A 22,394-nucleotide genomic window follows, 5' to 3' on the forward strand; every position below is an offset into this window, starting at 1 on the left:
ACTGAAAAAGACAATTACATATAGCGATGGCTGGTCTAGTTATCTCTCTACCTACCTTGTCATGTAAATTCTAGTAAGACACAGAAAGTGACAGGCTGTCCTATGGGGGTTTCCTCCTCTTCATGCTGACTTCCTGAGTGACTAGAGTCGTGATGCATGTGTTGGGCCCTCCCTCTTTGAGCTACAGAAAGGAAGTGCCTAAATTACAGTATGAAGTTTAGCCCCTTAGGGTGAGTCTCTCAGTCTGTGATTGGGGTTCCAAACTATCCCTTCATCGGGTAGGAGCTCTGAGCTCTCCTCCCGGCTGGGAGAGAGACATGTGCTCAGTCCCTCATGGGCTGAGGCACTAATTAAATCCAGAGAGGCCTCACTATTACCAGCAGGCCAGTACCATCCAGAAGTCAGGGATCTACCTTATCAACTAAAGCATTCACTGTAACAACATCGCAGTGGCTGCTATAATAAAGATCCCCCTCATTTATACTTCTGGCTCCACGGCAGTCTGTGTGGAGGGAGTATTGTGAGTAAGGACTGTCATAGCGGGGACCGCCTTCAGCCTTGTGAAGCCCCCTATACCTGGAGGTGCTGTCACCAAGAAGAAGAAGTGGAGGAATCCCTAAAAGTCTGCCTGTCTTCCCCCACCTGTGCCAAACAGGTAACTAGCACTACACCTAGCAATAGCCATGACTACATATCCCAGAGTGGGGGTGGGGGGGGGGGGGGGGCTGGGACATGTGCTGCTACAATTAGAGGCACAGCTGAGATGGCAGCATTTAGAGACTTTTGCACTGGCAGCTAGTAATAAAAGAGACCGGGGCCGGGCCCCTGATGCTACCCCAGGGACCCCAGGCACCCATATTATATTCAGGACAGGACTTTGTTGGGGCGACCCCCCCGATAGGATGTTAATAGGGGAGCGCTGTTACCCTTTATCATAGCCAGACAGAACTTTGTTGGGGCGACCCCCTGATGGAATGTTACCAGGGGAGCGCTGTTACCCTTCATCATATCCAAGACAGGGCCAGGAAAAACCTCACCACGCATTGTGTGGAACCCTGGGTATCTGGACACATAGACTGCACTGTTACCCTTCTTCAGCTACTGGAAAACAGGCCAAGGCCTTCACATTGAACCGTGAAGACCTTTGGTGCACATAGACTGTGTAATGGGACGGGACCTTTCAGGTTCTTTGCCAACCCGTGCACCAAGCATGACGGACTGTGCTTATGGGACAGGCCTCTCATAGTGTACCGTGGGAGACCGTGTGCACCTTCTCAGGCTCTGGACTTGTGTAAAGTCGGTAAAGTGTATGATGCGGGCACCTGATGCGTCACCGTGGATCCTGTTTAATTGTGTTCTAGCTCTGCAATGCTCCTAAAATGGAGTGCATAGTGAAGCCAAGATGGTGCTCCCGCCAAACCAGTGGGACCGCATGGGTTGAAGGAGGCCAACACCCTTTCTGCAACATCCCAGTCTACAAAAAGTTCTGAAAAGTTGCAACCTTGTTTGGCGGCAAAGTATAGCAACACCCTTCATTGTTCGGGACTGGCTCATCTGAAGCCTAGTCACTACTCGGTCCTTCCCACCCCAACTTCATATTCCGTCTAGGGTGGAGGAACTGTCTTGTAACCAATCCAGGACTTTGTCTCCATGATGGGAGGAGCTTGCCACACCCTGTGTAGCTTCACTTCTGCGGAGCTATTGACAAGTATGAAGCTGCTGCTAAATCCTCTACTTTTCTATTGTGTCTACCTCATCTGCTTTGATCAACACCATGTCAGAGTTAGATCCTACGAACTATTCCTTGCCTGGAGGCTTTCTGGTGGCAACCGTTTATGCATAGCAATTTCTAAGGTGTGTATGCCCTCACTGCAGACTTCCTGGGGGAGAGGTCAGCACGACGGCCCGATGTCAACATTGTGGGACACAACACCTGTGGCCTGCAAATCCTGACACCCCTGCAGAGGTAATGCTGCCGAGTGATAGAAATACTGCACCCGCTGGAACGGCTCCTGCATACCATACTCCACTGATATTTCTGACTGCTTCCGATCAGGCCCTACTATCCAGGGAAGTGGCCCGTGGAAATATATACCTGGCTGGGCCTCATATGGGTCCGTGTACCCTAGTACCTGGACAAAAAGGTCCCAATGTTACTTTACCTGAGATGACCCCAACGATACCAATGCCAACGGTTCCAGGACTGGAACCAGAATCATCTCGTCTGGCGGGTGAGTCAACTGCCCTGGGAGTGTTGGGTGCGTCTCCTTTGGTGGTGCCGGAGCAGGCCTGCTTTGTGCTCATTACCACCAAGGGGTGCTGGACGTCCCGACATTGCGTCCTGGAGTATGTGTCCTTACCGACATCTTCGTCTGATGGAGAAGCTAGTCCCGAGAAGTGGCGGAGTCATGAGGTTGCAATATCCATCTTAAAGACTGTGGTGCTGCCGGAGGTCCGGGAGAGCACAGCGCTAGAGGAGGACATCGGAGCTGGCCAAAACACCACCGCTGAGGAAAATATCCCTTCCGATGACATCTCCTACCTGCATGGGTGAGACAACATCACTTTCTATTCAACAGGAGTCTGGTGGGGCCTTGCTGGAGGAGGAACCTGGTGGAGCCTTGTTTTCTGTGCCACTGGGTGAGGCACTTCCAGTGCTACCGGAAACGACGTCACTGCCGGCACAATGCAAGGGCTTGCCTGGGAGTCTCGCAAGCTTGTCTATTTTCGATGATGTCATGAAGATGGCCACCATGTCGGATGCGGAACCTCCTTTGTTGCCTTCCGGAGTGAGTACCGGACGGTGCTTGTCCACATCTGCTCACTACATACCCCAACCCGGGGAAGAAGCCGGCGAGGTTAATTTCAGAAGATCCCCGTACTGTCCCCTAGAGGTCGTGGCCGACCTACTGGTACAAATCATGGATAGTTCATGGACATTACTAGGCCCAGCTCACCGGCCCCAGTTGTCCCTGCCCCGTCACCAACCCGTTTCCCTAGCCCCTCACCATCCGCTAGAGGTAAAGAGAAGGCCAATCCTGAGAGACACAAATGGGATATTCCTGGGCCCTTACCTTTGATTCCTAACCCCAGTTTATCGGCCCCTGATACTGCTACGTTTGTATTAACTAAGTTTCCTTGTGAGAAGTTATCTCCGGTAATGTCCATGGACTTAAGAGACTGGGACTTTGCGGGGAAGGATGGGCGGTCATCTGGGTCTGAAGGTGTTATGCCTTATGCCAGCCGCATTCCTGTGAACAGGTCTCCAAGGTCGTTCAAGTCATTTAGGGATTCATCCTTATCCCAGAGGTCTGCTGCTTCTGGTGTGTTCTCCCAGATGCACACCAGGTCAAGTAGTCCACATGAGTCCAGGGAACACCTTAATTGGTGGGACCCCATGTTCAAGGGTTATGCCCCTAGTCTTAATAGAAAAAGACTGCTATTAGTGAATGTTGCTATTGTGGATCACTGGTGGGAGGAAGGTCAACTATCCCAGGAAGAAACAGCAGAAGCCCTCCATAAGAGGATGGGTGAAAAACATTTGTGAGTAAGAACCCCCTAAGGGTCCCTCCAGATTTTACCAGGAGGTTGAGTTAAGTGAGCCTCAGTTCTGGGTATTACCTGGTCAGGGACATGGCCATAAAATCCAACGATTAAGAACAGCTGATCGAGCTATCTGTAATAGGTACCGTCAATCTCAAGGGTATACCTTACTGTATGTACCTGAGCCAATAATGGATGAAATAGATCAACACCAACATGAGTGGTTGAGGTTGGCAGTCATTGAGAATATTAAAGCCAAAACAAGTGATGACAGACTTATTATAGATGATAAGATTCACTTGGTAATGGAAGAATGTCTTGTGGGCACCTGTATTTTCAAAGATAGAGTAGAGGTTAGACAGTGACCTTGTCCTCCGAAGGTATATTATTTCTGGACCAAGTTAGTTGATGGGAGGGTGGTCAAGAAACCGTACCCAAAACATTATAAGTGAGGGTTCTCCTTGTATCTTCCTGATTGGAGAATAAGTTATCAGAATATCATTGCTGTCATCAGTGGATGATAAAGGGTTGGTAATCTGTGTACAGCATGAGGTTATTTGTACATTAGCAATAACCTGTATTTGTTTGCAGAGACTAGGTGGATGGATGGTACCCATATTTGGATCCAAGCGAGAACGTTGGATGTTTCACCTAGGGGAGAGTATAGCAATGGCTGGTCCAACTATCTCTCTAACTACTCTGTCATGTAAGTTTTTGTAAGACACAGACAGTGACAGGCTGTCCAATGGGGCTTCCCCCTCCTCGCTGACTTCCTGAGTGAAGGAGTGGTGGTGCATGTGCTGGGCCCTCCCTCTTTGAGCTACAGGAAGGAGGTGCCTAAATTATAGTATGAAGTTCAGCCACTTAGGTGTGGGTCCTTCAGTCTGTGATTGGGGTTTCAAACTATCCCTTCATGGGGTAAGAGCTCTGAGCTCTCCTCCTGGCTGGGAGAGAGACATGTGCTCAGTCCCTCATGGTCTGAGGCAATCATTCAATTCAGAGATGCCTCACTATTACCGGCAGGCCAGTACCATCCAGAAGCCAGGGATCTACCTTATCAAATTAAGCATTCACTGAAACAACATCACAGTGGCTGCTATAATAAAGATCACCCTCATTTATATTTCTGGCTCCATGGCAGTCTTTGTGGAGGGAGTATTGTGAATAAGGACTGTCATAGCGGGGACTGCCTTCAGCCTTGCTGAAGCCCCCAATGTCTGCAGCACTGTCACCAAGAAGAAGAACTGGATGAATCCCTAAAAGTCTTCCTGTCATCCCCCAAACCATCGCGGGTATCTCAGCTTTCCTGTGCCAAACAGGTAACAAGCACTACACCTAGCAATAGCCATGACTAAATCTCCCAGAAGGGGGGGGGGGGGACATGTGCACACATACATTCAATATTTATCTTAGCTTTTTTAGAAGTCTTCACCCTCTGAATTTTGGTGTATCTGCAAGCTCTCGACCCGTGACGTCATTGTGACGGTGAAGGGGTACCCAGGCTCACTAATAAAGGTTAAGCTCACTGGGTTATCCCTGATGTGTGGCGAGATCCTAGAGTGACTGCACTTGGACCAAGATGTCAGAAATGCATTACTGTGACTGTGCAAACTGTACCAGAGGGTCTGAGCAGGGGGTTAAAATTCAATATTCTTTTTTGTCGCCATTATTTGGTTTATCACTATTTTTCACGTTTATGTGTATTATCATATATGCACCTTATATTGACTTTATTTAAAGTGTTATTTTCACTTCACTATATTCACAGTGATCACCTGTTTAGTTGTTTTGCGCCTATATATCACTTTATACCAGTAATGTGTACATTTTGCGACATTAAAGATTTTTCTGTGTTTTGCCTTTCTGGGGTGCTGGGACCAGGAGATTTCTAGGCTGTAAGTTTCAGGGTAGGTTTGCCGGAGAAATTCTTCATAGAATGTGTCCATGTATCGGAGCACCAGAGTTACAGGATACCCTAAAAGTTGGATCCGGGAATAAAGTGAGATTCTCGAATACAGCCAAGCACATTGCTCCAGGCAAACTCCTACCCTGAAAACGTTCTTGCGACTCACCACCAGGATTCCTGCTGAAGCATAATCCTGACAAGGTAAACGGGGCCGGAAGGGGTTAATGCATACCTGCACCATACAGGGGGTCCTAGTATAAGGAGGGGTTCCCAGGTACATGCCCAAGTACCCTGAATCTAGTATTGGGGTTCAGGGGATGCTCCAGATATATGATAAAGCTGTGAGTGATTTTTGTGTGTAAAAAGTTTAAAGTAATTTCTAGAGTGTGGCAAGGATGAGGCTATTAAGTGTAGACAGTATATCCCTTTACTCCATCCCTGACACCAGAAAAGGGACTTACACATTTTTATCACACAAGATACAGGACACAGTATATTTTATTAATATGTATATGTATTGATAACCTGTGAATGAACTGTGGGATTTCCAAGTCATGGATTCTGAGGGACCAGATAGCTACCAAGCTTGGTGCCTATGGGTCTGTGCGGAGTCCGAACTTGAAAGCCTCAGGGATGCCAAGGTGTTAGAACAGGCCGAGTACTGCAGTTATACTTGAGTACCTCCATCCTGGGCTAACACAGGGCTATCCGGCCACCATTTGCCCAAACCCAGACTCTGTGGCACCTGAACAGCGGATGGGCTCAATATGCTAAGGGGCAGAGGTGCCAGGTTGGTGCATGCCCCTTGTCAGACTGAGAAAAGGTACCCACCCAGCTTTACAATACCGGCAAATCGGTGATTGGGTGGCAGGAGAATTCTCATGCTCTGTTAAGCTGTAGAGATTTGTGAATGGGACACTGAGACCCATAAGAAACATTGCAGCCAATCGGGAGCGCAGATTCCAAGTGTCAAACCATCAGCGGCAATTTCAGAGATGCTCTGTGTTGAATAGACGCGATCCGGCTTCAAAGATTTTGAGTAAGAACATTTTCTAAATCCCGCTTTTTGAGAACATAGTGGTCGCGGCTGGCATTGAATGCCAAAATCAGTTCCAGGACATTCGTGAGTACCTCCTGATCATTGGAAAGGGCTCCTACAGAGGTCATTTTTGTGAATTTCGTTCCAAGGACTATTTTATTCGTTAGCCCCGTTCCCAGTAAAAATAGTTAACTGTGTAAATTGTGTTACAATGTGTGTATGTCTTTTCCTAAAATAAATTACAATTTAATTTAACTTCAATGCTTTGCTCAATCAGATGATCCCGGTATAAAAAAGTGTTGATAAACTTGGTCTCCCGTGACAGTCATCACCCACAATCCAACTCCATCCACATTGAAAATCAGCATAAAGTAAAAAAAATCTTCATTCTTTAACTTCTTTCACCTTCTTCTTTCTTCTTCTGTGATTCTTTTGTTCTTTTGTTCTATCATTTATCTTATTCTTTCAATTTCATATTAGTATGGGCATGATAAGCCACTATAGCCCTCAATGGGCACCCTAATCAAAATACATTAATGCTCAAAACACACAATAATAAAACATTACAAAACACCAAAAAACACACAATTCACTAAATAAAAACAATAGCCAGCTAATGCAATTAATAAAAGCAATAATTAAAGCAATTAATAAAAGCAATAATTAAAGCAATAATAAACAAGAAATTAATTAAACCAGTAACCAATCAAACCAATACAAAGCAAGTAATTAAAAACAAATTATTGGCCTACTAATATATTGATCTGTACCCTAAAGGGGTACTGTAATATATTATCAGTCAATGTGCAAATAAAAAATAAAAATACACATTCATTAGAAAAACCTGTAAAAAAATACATTTCCATACATTCACTATACAGTATTACTTACCTTTGGAAGCGCTGGCCCTCCGACTCATGGGGAAACAGGAAGCTCACGTACCGCGAAGGCCTCAAACACCATCTGATGCCATCCGCCATGAAGATCGAGAGCAGGTACCCAAATCTTTTTTCTTCTACATTTAATCAGCTTCTTCTATCTTCATCTGTCATTATTTCTTGAGCTTCTTAATCTTCTATCTTCATGTTGTAATACAAAAAGCCCCATGGTAGATCCCAACCGATGTTGCCTCGTAATCTTCTTAGGCTCAAATGAGGCATCACGGTCTTAATAGGGCTGATTGGCTGTTAAAACCGTGTGCCGACTTAAACATTTTTTTTTAATGCCATCATTTAAAGGGAATGATGCCAGCCAATCAGAATGGCTGTGCTTCATTTCCCTTTAACATTACGTCACTAAGCCTGCGTCACATGGTATTTCAGCCAATCAGATCGTGGGAACCAATTCCCCAATCTGATTGGTTATTGTACTTGACCTAAAATGACTCCGTCACATGGTCTATGGAGACCACCTGAGGGCCCACGGGAACCACCTGAGGACCCCCGGACGCCCACAGGTACCACCTGCGGACCAACGGAGGACACCTGTTGGGAAGAACCGGGGCCCCACAGCTGTGGGGTCCCATGGACCCACAGGGACACCCGAGGGCCCCAGACCTCCGTCAGAACCACCTGAGGGCCCCAGACACCTATGGGGATGACCCGGGGACCCCAGACAGCCGTGGGACTATACGTTGACCCCATTGGTGCCCGCAATGACCCACGGGAACAACCAGGAGGCCCATGGCACCTAGTGGGGGCCACCAGGAGACACCCGTGGGTAGCCCCGGGGTGAACTGTGGGGCCTGCGGACACTCGTCGGGACCACCGGGGACCCCTGTCGCCTGGGGTATTAATCCTGTGTGTAAAATAATAAATCATGGTTTTAGGGGGGACACAGGGTGTGGGTGGAATGTTTATTAGTGGGTGGATAGTACAGTACCTATTGTAATGTAATCTGAACCAGTACTGTGCCTTAACCCCTTCATTGCCTTAGTGGGCAATGGTAATGAAGCTGCTTATATTTTATTTTTATTCATAGTGTGCGTGAGCAGGGGGTTTCCTGAGATGAACAAAGTGTATTTCAGCCTCTGGGACCCCCTACTTTCCGAGATACAGGCCCCGGTATGGGGTGCTGATATCCCCTCTGCTTTGTTTAGATCCCAAGGTCACGTGACCCACAGGATTTTAACAAGGGGATACCGGCACCCCATAACAGGGCCTGTATCTCAGGAAGTAGGGAGTCCCCAGACCTGAAATCAATGCAGTTCAGCTCCGGAGACCCCCTACTACATTAATGTAATGTTCAAATTGTAATAAAACCCCCACGATCACCTGTGAGAGGCACGCAGTTAGAGTGACTGATTCAGCCTCTTACTGCGCGTCTATTACAGAAAGACAGACCCCGGTAGGACTCACACAGTATGAACCCCTGCTGTGTTACTCTGGCGGGCCATTAGTCTGTCGCGGTACAACTCGTGAGGATCTCGGGCATATCCCAAAATTCTATTTCGAGATTTCTTAAAATAATGGCCGCTGCATCTGTAAGTCAAATATATTTAGGCAGTAGTACTGTATGAAGGGCAATAGTAGATGTGATGGTGAGGGGGTAACCAGGCCATCAGTAAAGGTATAATGCCCGACTGGTTACCTCTGATCCATATTTTGGTTTTAGATTGTCAGCTCTTGAACCTGTTTATTGTAGCTGCAATGTATGTGATTGTTCAACAATAAATAATGTATGTGTTTTACCTTTCCAGGGGTGGTAGCAAGCAGAGATTGCTAGGCTATGAGTTTCAGGGGGGATTTTGTGGAGAAAGTCTTATCAGATTGTGCCTAGATAGTCGGGCCCAGAGTTGCTGGGCACCCCAATAATGTACCCGGGAGTCAGGTCAGGCCGGCCGGATACATGTAGGCACAAGACTCCAGTCAAAATCCTGCTCTGGAAATGTTTTCATGACTCACCGCTAGGAACCCTGCTTCAGCACAGACCAGAAAGGTAACAGGGCATAGGGGTGTAATGTATCCCTAGAACGGTACCGGGGTCCCCCCAGTAACAGAGGGATCCCCAGTGCAATGCCTGGTTCCCCAGAACCAATATAGAGTTTCTGGGGTTACTCCAACCATATATAAGATTGCAAGGGTTTTCATGAAACCTAAGTCCGGTTTTCAAAGGGATTGAGATACAGCCCTGAGAATGAACCTAAGCGTTTTTTCATTCTACCTCGGGACTTAGAAAAAATATGGGAAAAAGTATTTTGTTTCATAGTGTTTTAAAAGTGCATATGCTTGTGTACAGTATTATGAGCTGGGGACTTCCAGGTCCATGGTTCCGAGAGACCTTGGTTCCAGCAGGTTTGCTCGGGTCCAGGACATGAAAGCATCAGAGGTTGCCAAGGTGTGAAAGCCATTTGGGCACATGGGCTGGGCTCAAGTACTCACGTCCTGGGATGAATGGAAGTAATCGGACCACCATTTGCCCCAGACCAGACTAAGGAGCCTAACTCCGCGAGTGGCTTCTGACTGACAAGTGGCAGAGGTGCCAAGTTGGTGCATGCCCTTGTCAGAATCCAAATCCGTGCTTGCCCGGCTCTGATTGGCTGGTAGGATTTCTCCCACGCTCGGATTGGCTGGAATATTTCATGAATGAAGCTGAAATACTATAAGAAAGCCAGCAGCCAATACGTTTGAGAGATTCTAATTGCCAAGACATCAGCGGCAAATTTGAAATCACCAAAAGATGCTGTGACGGAGCGGCCTGTAGGCAAGGGCAGATTGATGCACAGACAGAGGGTTCCGCTTAACTATAGTGGTTTATTTGCCAACAAACAGCAACCAAAACATTGGGGGTTAATACCCCTTTAAGGCAAAACACAAAAATAATTAAATAAAATCCTATTCCCGTTAGGGAAACTGATTACACCAGCATGTCCCTAGCTAACGGCGCTGGCCAACTAACCTGGTTCCCAGACCACAACATGCCCTGGTATATGAAACAAAGTATTAGTCTCTGCACAAAACAAATAAAGAGTTTTTGCTTATCTGTCAGTCCTTGTGTTTATCTTGGGTGTGATTCCCAGCTGGACCCCGCAGGCTTCCGTCTCTCAGTCCTAGGGTCCCATACAGCCAGACTCTCCTGCTGGGAGACCTCTCACTTCCTCTCTCTCTCTCTGTGGAGGGAAGCAGTCTCAATGTCTCTGACAGCTTCCTGTCTTTTATGCCTGTTACATCAGGAGTTGATTGTCCACACCTCCCTGTTCAGGTGTGAAATCCAACACCCGAGAAGTCTAGGAAGGAAGTTAACCTCTTCACTTCCTTACAGATGCTCAGAGAGAAATAGCAGCGAGCCGGCTTTGGAAATTTCAAGGCGTGAAAGTCATTTTTCGGGATCAAGTTCTGAGAATAGAATGTAGCGGTCGTGGCTGGGATTGTAAGCCGAAAAGTGTACCAGGACATTTGGTAGTGTCTCCCTGTCAAGGGATTTCGGCATCTCCGGAGTGGATACAGCGGTGGCATCGGGATCCTCATGCCGATTTGAGTTCCTGGACATTTCGGGACAAGTCCCGGTCAACCTAATGACTTTGTTTTTCTTCTTATTTCACCTAGGAAAGTCTAGATTTCTAACCCAGATCCACAGTAAGTGTGTTTTCTTCTGTATTTAGTAACCCATTGTGTGTATGCCTGTTTCTAAGGACTAAATGACCATTTGTTTTACTATCTTGTTTTGCTCAGTGAATGACCCCGGTAAAAAGGTGTAAATACCTGGTCTCCCGTGACAGGAGGATCTTTGATATTCCACTGATGAAGAAGAAATAGTTAAAAATTTTAATTTTTAATAAAGGTCATGAAAGCTTTGTGAATCCAGGGTCAGAGGGATATTAGTGAGCAATGATTAGTATTGCCTGAACAGAGATCAGCTGCTCCTGAATTGAAATGGCAAATTCAGTCACGCTTTTCTTTTTTGATTCCACAGTTATCCACTGTGGACAGGGGAACGGAGGCAGTCAGCCTTCCTGGAACAGCACTGTCCCTGTATCCTATTAGTACTCCTAACTGGGTTTATATGGCTAACCATGGAGGAGAAAGTGGCTGCTGAGACATAGAGCCTTATCCTCGTTGTTGGAGGTCCAGATCACTGCGTTTATCCATTAGGCTACTGGCTATTGCTGCTGAGTTTGGAGCCAGCACCACAACACAGAGAGGAGGGAGGCATACGGAGGTCCACACACCTGTTCCAGCGAGACGTGAGACCTTGTGATGGAAGAATCAGGAAGTTAGTGCCGGTGAGTGTGTCGGCGTTCCCCGGTGTTCCCTTAAATCATGAAGAGGGGGAGAGGCACACGAGATTGTGGACTGGACAAGGACCTGCCAAACAAGACCCAAAAGATCCACGTACATTGCCCTTAGAACTTTCTCAAAATGTGAGTGTGATCACTGAAAATCTACATGTCACATAAATCTACCTGTACTACTGTATCTACACCATTGGATTTTCTCTCTTTTTTCTCTGCCTATGAGACCCTAAAGGAAGACTCCTGCTTTCTGCTTATGAGGAAATATTTTTAAAAGAGAACACTATATTCTTTATGGTTTAACATCCATATTTATTACACTTATTTTTCACATTATATATTCTTTATTTCAGTTATATAAATCCCACTGCACTCCCCTTATTTACACATTTACTCAGGTCACTTGAATTTAGAGGTTCTTCTTTTATGGGTTTGAGCTGCAACACTATTCATTTATGTCACAATATATTTTTTCACTAGCGCTGTGTTTATCGTGCACTTTATCATGGAGACATCTACCCAGACGCATCCATTTTAAACTTGGAGCCTTAACTTCAGTCAAGGTTTCTGGACAAGCAGCCCTACATGAATACTACGCTATGCTTTTACTATAGGATCAAAAAAAGAAAAGAATGACTGTTTTTGTTCTTGCAATTCAGGAACAGCTGATCCCTGTTCAGGCAATACTAATCATTGCTCACTCATATCACTATGACCATGGATCTACAAGGCATGCATGACCTCAATTAAACGTCCCCTTTTTCGTCTTCATCAGTGGGATATCAAGAGATCCTACATGGCGCTTCTAAATAATATTGACTTATAATGGACCTTGTTTATATTTCTCATTATTATTGAGACATTTGTGGCTGCAAGAGTTAATGTTTTTTCCTGTTGGTTATTTTAATATGTTTCTACTTGTTTCAGTATTTCTGTGAATTGTAAAACGTTTGTATTTTTATTTGAGATACAGATGCAGCATGACTTAGAAATGAGTGACAGTAAGTGCCACTGAGCGACACTGTGTTAAATTCAACATTATCAGCAAACTTACCGTACCAAGTGTACAGTGTACTTGCTATTTCAGCAACCACCACCTAGATCCGCAAAAAGCGTGATAACATACAGTCTTCTATGAACGTACGTGTTAAACATAGACCAATATCCCCATAACCTGTTCAACTCAGGAGGTGTTTTTACAAACAACCCCCTGCAAATCTTTCACCAACAGCCAACCACGGCACCTCGTCCTATGCTAAATATACAGCTATATACACTAAACAGGGATACAGGGAACGGACTCCTACAGTGGAGCATTGGTCGTATATGAAAATAATATAACCCTCCCAAACGAGGGATCAGGTGAAACTATCTAAATCAGAAAATAGATTAAAAATACACAAAAGGATCTACATCTATCCATCTGTATATACTGTACCAAGGATACAAGAAACTCATAAAAGGGCACGGGGATTAGAAGCATTTTAAGGAAAACTGAAAAAGTAAAGGAGACATCAATACTTATATCCTATAGAGTAGTAAATAGGAGCTAAAAGAGACGCATGGTAGAGACCGAATAGACGTTAGTTGTCTATTTTTTATTTGAGTATATAGATTCACACTATATACTGTTTTAACTACACGTTTGACATATTAGTATGAAATAAAGTTAACTTCACCTACTACATTCACCCCTGACCGTATATATTATAAAGGTCTGCGGTGCGCCTGCAAAAGGGATTCTTTTGGTGTATTTCCTTTGATACACTTTTCTAGCTATTTTTATTTGAGACTTTTTTTTTGCTCTTTTCAATTACAATGTTGTACTCTACAACTGCAATTTAAAAGATAGCTCAAACTGTGATCAAATACAGATTATCTTAGTTATCCTCTCGGGTACACAAGTAGTAAAAGGTGAAATATTGAATGTCAGTCTTAATATTTATTACCCCTCATGGGAACACAAACAGTAACACTAGTGCTGGTTGAATTAGGGTCAGTAAATGACAGTGTTGAACTCTATAAGTGAAACATGAAAGATGTAGCAATCGGTAACGAAATATAGAATACTGTACCTTTCATAAATATCTATCAACCCTTCTTAGGAAAACAAACAGTAACACTAGTAAGCAGGGCTGGAAATCCAAATTATCAGTAAATCTAGGTCTCTTCTTTTTAAAAGGGTAGCTTGATAGATGATGTAAACTATGCAAGATACTGTATATATTTTTTCTCTATTTTAGTACACAAAAATAGTAACACTAGTACAGTAAATGGTGCTGATAAATTGAGTAACCTAAAAATGGTATCAGTAAAATTAACATTACTGTTTGTAAAAGTGTAGATTGAAATATGTAGCTGTACTTATTTAAATCCCTCTTAGGTTAACTGTACAGTAACACTAATAAAATACCAGGACAACTGATGAAACAACCCCAAATTATCAGTAAATAAATGCATAGTAGTACTCTAATCTTGTTTGTACAAGTGTACAGTGGCTTGAAAGATGCAAACACCAAATTCTTCAGCAGTGTACCCTCTACAGAGCCCAAAGTTCTGCTCTCCTCTCTTGCAGCTACAATAGCTCTCCTCTCTTGCCGCTAGTTTAGTTTCACTTGACCATAGTATGGTATTCCTCCATAGTTTCTTGAGCTTAGCCGTCCCACCCAAATTCCCACAAAAAAAACACGAACATCATTGGATTTTAAACTGTCAGTTTTTATTAAACATAACAATATACAATATCCTTGCTAGATATTGTACCATAACTAACAAGGTTTAACCACTAATGCCGGCCACTGGCCTAAAAGCCTTACGGGCACGTGCTCAACTCGAGATCTTAAAGTTTAGCTCCAAGCTTCGCATCAGATAAAGCTCAGGTGCTACATCCCAAGTCTAAATTTGGGCAAAGTAACTGCACCAAACATACATTAAAACATTTCTTGCAAGGATCTCCTGCCACACCCGAGCATTAGCCTCTCAATTAGGCTTTATGCCCCACCACAGCCATATTAAATATATCAAGACTAATTCTTGTAAGATAAATCTTGTGACTTCTCAACATGTGTTATCACCTTCTAATTCCATGACAAATATATATATTGTGCAAGAAACAAACAAAACATGACCCTGCTATGTTCAATTTACTATGGCACTTTTCTATGGCACTTTTACAGACTCTTCAACATATGACCTCAGACTAAACAAAAGTGAAATTTTTACAAAATGTACAGTTAGACACAAAGACAGATATTGTTTTATAGTGGTTATAAGGTCGACATTAATCTTGACCCAGATCGTTCCCTCCTGTATGTACAATAAAGATTAACATCTCTCTGAAGAGATCTTTCTCATCTCCATAATTTCCCGCAGCACCCGAATGCAATTTAGGTCCCAAATCCTACGCCATTTTATAGTGACCATTTCTAGATGAAATCTCCTGGTAGCCCAATACATGTAGGACTGCCCAATGATCAAAACAAATATTGGGGGCTGTACTAGACAAAACAATGAACCATAACTATAAATAAGTACAAAGGGCAAACAATGACTATAAATTATACAACTATACAAGGATAAACATAACTCTAAATATATCAAGATGACCCATTCTTTTAAATTCCCAATGATCCAATCTTTTAAACACCCTTTCATCCAAACAAGCTGCTTCTGCATGGTAGCTGCACATGACACAATGGCAGATGCACTGGCAAGAATCTCAATGCTGACTCATTGGGCCTCATTCAGTAAAGGTTGATAAAAATTATCGCCAGGGCATTTAAATCGATGTTTTTTTGGAGCCTTGCTACCACGGTATTCAGTAAGCCTTCATTACCGTTCATAGCAAAATTCCCAAAACGAGAGATTTGCTGCCAGCGATAGGATCGAGCCTCTGAAAAGGCCGAAGCCGGCGATACATTTTTGCTGCAAAGAGAGCTGCTCTGAGAGAGTTGCCTCTGCCAGCAAAAATCTCGCCAAAAAATTATGTTTTTTTAATATATTTCATTCATAGTATAGATGTGCAGGGGGTCTCCGGAGCTGAACCGCGTTGGTTTGAGGTCCGGGGACCCCCTGCTTCCCGAGATTCCTGCACCTTTATGAAATGTCCCGGTCACGTGACACGGGACATTTAAATGCAGAGGGCTACTGGCACCCCATAACAGGGCCTGTATCTTGGGAGGCAGGGTGTCCCCGGACATAAAACCAACACGGTTCAGCTCCGGAGACCCCCTGCACATCTACACTATGAAAGAAATGTATATTAAAAAATATTTTAGAAACATCAATACCTGTCCCCCTGTGCCACCCCATAATGTAAAACCATTATTTATTTTTTAACATACAGGATTCATACCCCAGACCTACGGTAGTCCCGGTGGTCCTGACGGGTGTCTGCAGGCCCCACAGTGCACCAGAGGGGGTGCCCACAGAGTCTTTGGGTCTATGGGTGGTTCCCGCCAGGTGCCATGGGCCTCCAGGTGGTCCCCGTGGGTCACCGTGGGCCACAATGGGGTCCACGGGTTGGCCCGCAAGTGTCTTGGGGTCCCCGGGTCAACCCCACAGGTGTCTGAGGCCCTCGGGTGGTTCCCACAGGGTCTGGGGGCCCTTGGGTGGTCCCTGTGGGTCCGGGGGCCCCCATAGCTGTGGGGCCCCTAATTGTTCCCCGCAGGTGTCCCCCGTGGCTCCGCAGGTGGGACCCGTGGGCATCCGGGGGGTCTTCAGGCAGACCTAAGGCACCAACCTGTATGTTAACAAATAAACATGGCCTTGATTTCAATCAACCCCCACCCCCCCTCACATACAGTACAGTAATGGGCAAAATAACTATTATCCATATATGGATAATAGATTATTTGCCCATTATTAAACACAACATTAACCAGCATAAATAAAGTAAATAAATACAGTTCTACTTACCACACCAGCAGGTCCCTCTGTCCTTCATTGCAGAAAGCATACATACATAATAAAGACATTCTAATGGCCCTAACCCCTTAATCACCTTACCGGTTAATAACCGCTATAATAATTAAGGGGTTAACCCACCTTTCCCCTCTACCCACCCGGGAGGCCTAAGCACCCACCCCGGACTGACTATACCCACCCTGTACCCATTGAGTAGTATAGTGGTACATCATACCCATATAATAAGAATATTCAAATGACAAGCCTCTATAGCACTCAATGGGCACCTTAATCACAATACATTAATGCACCAAACACACAATAATAAAACATTACAAAACTCCAAAAAAACACACTTCAATAAAAAAAAACAGTAGCCAGCTAATCTAATGACTACAAGCAATAAGAAGAACAACAATTAATTAATTAAACCATTAACCAATCAAAGCATTTAATTAATCAAACTCAGAATTCTTACAAACAGTAACCAATCAAACCAATTAATTACTAAACCAACTCAAAAATAATTCTAACAGTAACCAATCAAAACAATTAATTAATTCAACATTAATGAATTAATTGATACATTAAACTATAAAGAAATAAAATAAAAACATATCAGAATCAACCATTAAACACATTGCCAACACAATACATCACTCATTAAAAAAGAAAAACAATCACCAACATTTTATTTCAATCAAAATACCAAACAATTACATCCACATAATAAACTAGCATTGCAAAAAAACAGCAGCAATACAAAGCCAGAAATGCCCCCCAAATATTGTCCTAATAATATATTGATCTGTACTCTAAAGTAGTACAGATTAATATATTATCAGTCAATGTTCAAAAATAAAAAAATAAAAAAACACATCCAATGTAAAAACCTGTAAAAAAAGACATTTACAAACATGCAATATATTACTTACCATTAGAAGCGCTGGCCCTCCGACTCCCAGGGAAACAGGAAGCTCACGTACCTTGAAGGCCTCAAACAGCATCCGATGCCATCCGCCATGAAGATCTGGATCAGGTACCCAAATCTTCTTTCTTCTTTCTTTAATCACCTTCTTCTATCTTCATCTGTCACCATTTCCTGATCTTCTTAATCTTCGGTGTTCATCTGTCAATCCAAAAAGCCCCATGGTAGATCCCAAACGATGTTGTCTCGTCGTCTTCTTGGGCTCAAATGATGTGTCACGGCCTTAAATAGGGCTTGTGACGTCACATTTTGCCTCCAACAGGTTTAACAGCCATATGATTGGCTTTTAAAACCATGTGCCGACTTTAATTTTTTTTTTAATGACGTCACTTAAAGGGAATGATGCCAGCCAATCAGAATGGCTGTGCTTCATTTGCCTTTAAGATGATGTCACTAAATCCAAGATGGCCAGCATCACATGATATTTCAGCCAATCAGATCATGGGAACTAAATCCCCAATCTAATTGGTTGTTGTATACTATGTCCACCAGCAACCCTCCCACCCCCACCCCGCAACGCCTAAACACCCACTAAGGGCCAAATTCTCCCTTCACTCACCCCCGCTACATACAATAAGCCTGGCACGGGTGGTTAACCCCTTCATTGCCTTAGCGGTTAGCCGCTATGGTAATGAAGTGGCTGTAAATGTCTTTTTCCTGCCTCGGATGCATGCCGGGGGTCTCCGATGCTGGTATTAATGTGAATCAGCTCCGGAGACCCCCGGCATCAATCCGATGCAGGAAAAAGGCCAACATTTTTCAAAGTCCCGACTTATCTCCGCTCATTGACGCATCTCCCCACAAATCTGCTAAAATTTTTGTGGCGTATTGAATTGGGGATAAGATCGCCATTTTAGGGCCGCAATAGGTGGCGATAGGCAAATCGCGGCTACTAGAATTGCGCGTGTTTATGATTATTCTCAAAATTGTCGATAAGTGGCTTATCACCGCTCAGTCAGCGATTTGATTTTGGTCACAAATTTTTTTCGCCGATATAGGCCGTTATCGCCCACTTATCGAGGCTTACTGAATATGAGTAGCCATTTTGGCCGATAAGTGGTCGATAAGTGCCTTATTGACGATTATTGAATGAGGCCCATTGTCTGTTTTGGCTAATAATCTTCCATGTCCATCCCATCATTCAATAGAAAAGGTAATACCAGCACTCCTGTGATGTAGTGGTGTCGGGTAGGTGCACTAAAAATAATATAATAATAATAGTTTGTTCTTGTATAGAGCTGCTAGTTTATGTAGAGCTTTACAGAGACATTTTGCAGACACAGTCCCTGCCCTGTAGAGCTTACAAGCTATGCTTTTTGGTGCTTGAGGCACAGGGAGTTAAAGTGACTTGCCCAAGGTCACAATGTCCACTTACTCACTGAGCCACTCCTTCAGCCAGCTAGGACAAGCTTCAATAAAGAGAGAGGGCTGATATGTCCTTCTTCAGAGAGAGAGGCAGAGTATCAGAATGTCCCCAAAATTACACGCAGTCAGTATCTCACATAAGTGATGCATGATCAGCTGCTCGGCTAGACCCCTTCGCCTGACATCTATTTCGGGGGGAACAACTACAGCAGCCGCTGACACTTTGCTATAACAGCCACACCAGCTGTCATCCTCAGAAGCCTTGAATGACTGCCGTGATCGTCTCAGCGAGCCGAACAATACCAGGAGACCCACCTGAGCCTTGGAACAGCTGAAACTACCAGACATAGCGTCCGTCCCCTAAAAAAACCCTCTGCAATACAACGAAAGCCGCCTACTGTATATAATGGCATGACAAACTATAGCCACCGTCGGCTGTGATCCCGAATACTACCGAGACTACCTCAAAAAGTCAACTAAACTGCTCAGGCACCTACCTACTGATCGTGCCGCCAAGATCGCCTAAACCGGCGTCCATCTTTATTGCGGCCAATACCCAGGAATTAGCTGCAGTTGCAAACATCAGCCTCCTACGCTGACCTAACTCAGCAGCAGCAGACTGCAGTTGTTTACAATCACACAGCTAAGCGGGTCGGATCCTACCCACTCGGCATCTGCGGTATACACCTGCCAACCAGGCAGCACAACCGAGGTGGACCACATCGTAGCCCATCAACAGCTACGTTTCTCCACCTGATCACCAGCTGTCTTGTGTCCACGGACCAAGAACTCTCCCAAGAGCCGCTATTACTGCTTGAATGGCTTCAACAGTGCAGAGAGACACACACACACATCATATGACATTACATCTGCAACACACTAACAGCTGATAGAGAGCATATTCCATCAGTCACGCAACAGTTATATGATACAGTGTATCTATACCTGGACTTCTTGTATCCGACAACCACTGACACTTTTGCAGACAGTACAGGCCACTACCTACAGCACCAATGCTTTTCTCATACAATATCTACCCTTTAAATGTTATACAATTCTATTAAAGATTAATTTTATAGCAACATTATCATTCATTACAACCTACATTGGGGCAATCTATTTGATTAATCTACAAGCTCAATACCACACCATGTTATGCAATATTACTAGCTACTTTATCTACCACTTATGTGCGATACTGAGTGCATGTAATATTGAGGACATTCTGATACTCTGCCTCTCTCTCTGAAGCAGGACACATTAGCCCTCTCTCTTGATCCATCTCATAATTCACAGACCAACCTCCAGGATAAGAAAGATTGGTAAATCAATCTTTACTTCCCTACTTTCATGAAGAAGTTGAAATATTTATTAGGGACTAAATATTGACTGGACTGTATATAAAAATCAGTGGATTAATAAATGGCATTTACTGTAAGTAACATACAATTGTAGGTATAAACAATACTCAGGTTGCATATATTACATCATCCAGAAAAATCATCCTGACATGGGGCTACTATATTTACTAAGCAGCAGTGCTCAATAATACACTTGAGTGGCCATAAGGTGACTTACAGCAGCAGTAGGTATCTTTTGACTTAGCACCACTTAGTAGATATGGTCCATTACTGTTTTAATGATGCTTACAGTTTTAATAAAGACAAAATAAACCTCAACTTGGCAATTGTGCTTGTGGCTTTTTGCTTTTAAAAAAAAGAAACTATAAGAAAGATTCAGTAGCACTTGTTAAGTCAGTGACAATATTTGGCACAATATTATTACTAATTTAATTAAGAATTATGTATGCTCTGGTTTGCTTGAAAATGTTTTGCAATAGTTACTTAAATACCTTGATGCTGGAAAGTCTTCCAGTGCATTTTAACCTGAGATATTGAAGTCTCCTGCAGCACCATAGCGGTTAACTAAACACACAACCCCCTACTCCCCAATAAAAAACATAGAAACAAATTATTATTAAATATGATCTACTAATATTAACCATTTTTATCTAAAGTTGCCGGCTAGAAAAAGTCAACCCATGAATAACTGACTTCTAAGACATACAAAGTGGTTAATATAGGCCCTAACTTCATACTCCACATTTTCCTCAGTTTGTCCCTATCCACTGCTTGGTTAATAATAATTCACACATACCTCCAATGTCTGGTCTCAGTTTATTGTCATATCCCTTCAGCAATCCATTTAAAATAGAGGTTACATCATTATCATGAAATTTACGAGTCAAAAGCCATGTCTTATTAGATGGTGCATCTTCATAGTCTTCTTCTTCCTTTTGGATAGAACTGTAACAAAAAATAAAGTAAAAGTATAACATGCATCCACAGGGGTGTATATAAATGCTAAAGTTATCTGAGATTATTACAAAAAGTCTATATAATGTATAATATGCATTAGGCATATGCTGTTTCAAGGGGCAATAGCCAAGCCCCCCTGAGCTTACATGGTTTTGAACTGATCATACCTAGATTTGTTCACACCTAAGCTTGGGCGCTTATACAGTAGGTACAAATTCTACAAAGAAACACCAAACATAAAAGGGTGGAGGAATTCTATTAAACACAACTTAACTGTGAATGATTGCTTTATTAGAACACCTCTGTGTCCCAGCAAGAGGAGCGGGTGCTGGCACTGCATGCATCATGGATGGATATGTTTGATCATGACAACTTTCGAAGGAGAAAGAGATTGAACAGGACCAAGAGATTTAATAATAGACCTCCCCGAACTGGTCCTTCCAATCTGCCTCCAAACTAGAACCTCCTCCAACCTGATTACCTGTCTCCACCTGAGTACCTACCCCAATACAATTACCTTTAACTGTGCATGCAATGTCTTTTATATAATTTACTGTATAACCCTTTTCACTTCATGTAACTACAGATGCAGCGGCCATTATTTTAACAAATCACGCAGTGTATACCTCGGAATACCCATGTCATGGCGTGTGATTGCTTCCAACCGTACCGCCTTAAGACGCGAGTGCATAAAATGGCATTTTAGTGTTGTGGCTTTTAAACATCTGAAATTTATACAGTAGCATAGTACTGTACACATTACAATTCATTCATTTCATAGCATTTAATTGCACACAATCCATGAAAATCAACCAAAGCAACCGCGATAAACACGTGTGCCTGGGGCAATTGGCTGCGTTCATGCCGCGTGGAGTACATCAGCGCACACGAAAACGGTGCCATTATTTCTTAAAATAATGGCCGCTGTATCTGTATGTATTTGTAACCATGTATTTGTCATTATAACTCTGTGCCCATGACATACTTGAAAACGAGAGGTAACTCTCAATGTATTACTTTGGTAAAATAATTTATAAATAAATAAATTACCAGTACGGACTGACCAACTCCAAAAATGAGATGAGCCTACATCCCAACTA

General features: G+C 43.6%; 1 protein-coding gene across 4 annotated transcripts in view; it reads right to left on the reverse strand.

Moving 5' to 3' along the window:
* GABRG2 (gamma-aminobutyric acid type A receptor subunit gamma2) overlaps window positions 1-22,394 on the reverse strand; it is a 297,737-nt gene that overhangs the window by 219,796 nt on the left and 55,547 nt on the right. For all 4 annotated transcript variants that reach the window (XM_075601921.1, XM_075601920.1, XM_075601923.1 and 1 more), the window contains exon 2: window positions 21,134-21,282. In XM_075601921.1, coding sequence (XP_075458036.1) covers window positions 21,134-21,282 — 149 coding nt within the window. The remainder of the gene's footprint in view (window positions 1-21,133; window positions 21,283-22,394) is intronic.

The sequence above is a fragment of the Ascaphus truei genome, chromosome 5 (genome assembly GCF_040206685.1).
Source record: "Ascaphus truei isolate aAscTru1 chromosome 5, aAscTru1.hap1, whole genome shotgun sequence".
NCBI classification, from domain to species: domain Eukaryota; kingdom Metazoa; phylum Chordata; class Amphibia; order Anura; family Ascaphidae; genus Ascaphus; species Ascaphus truei.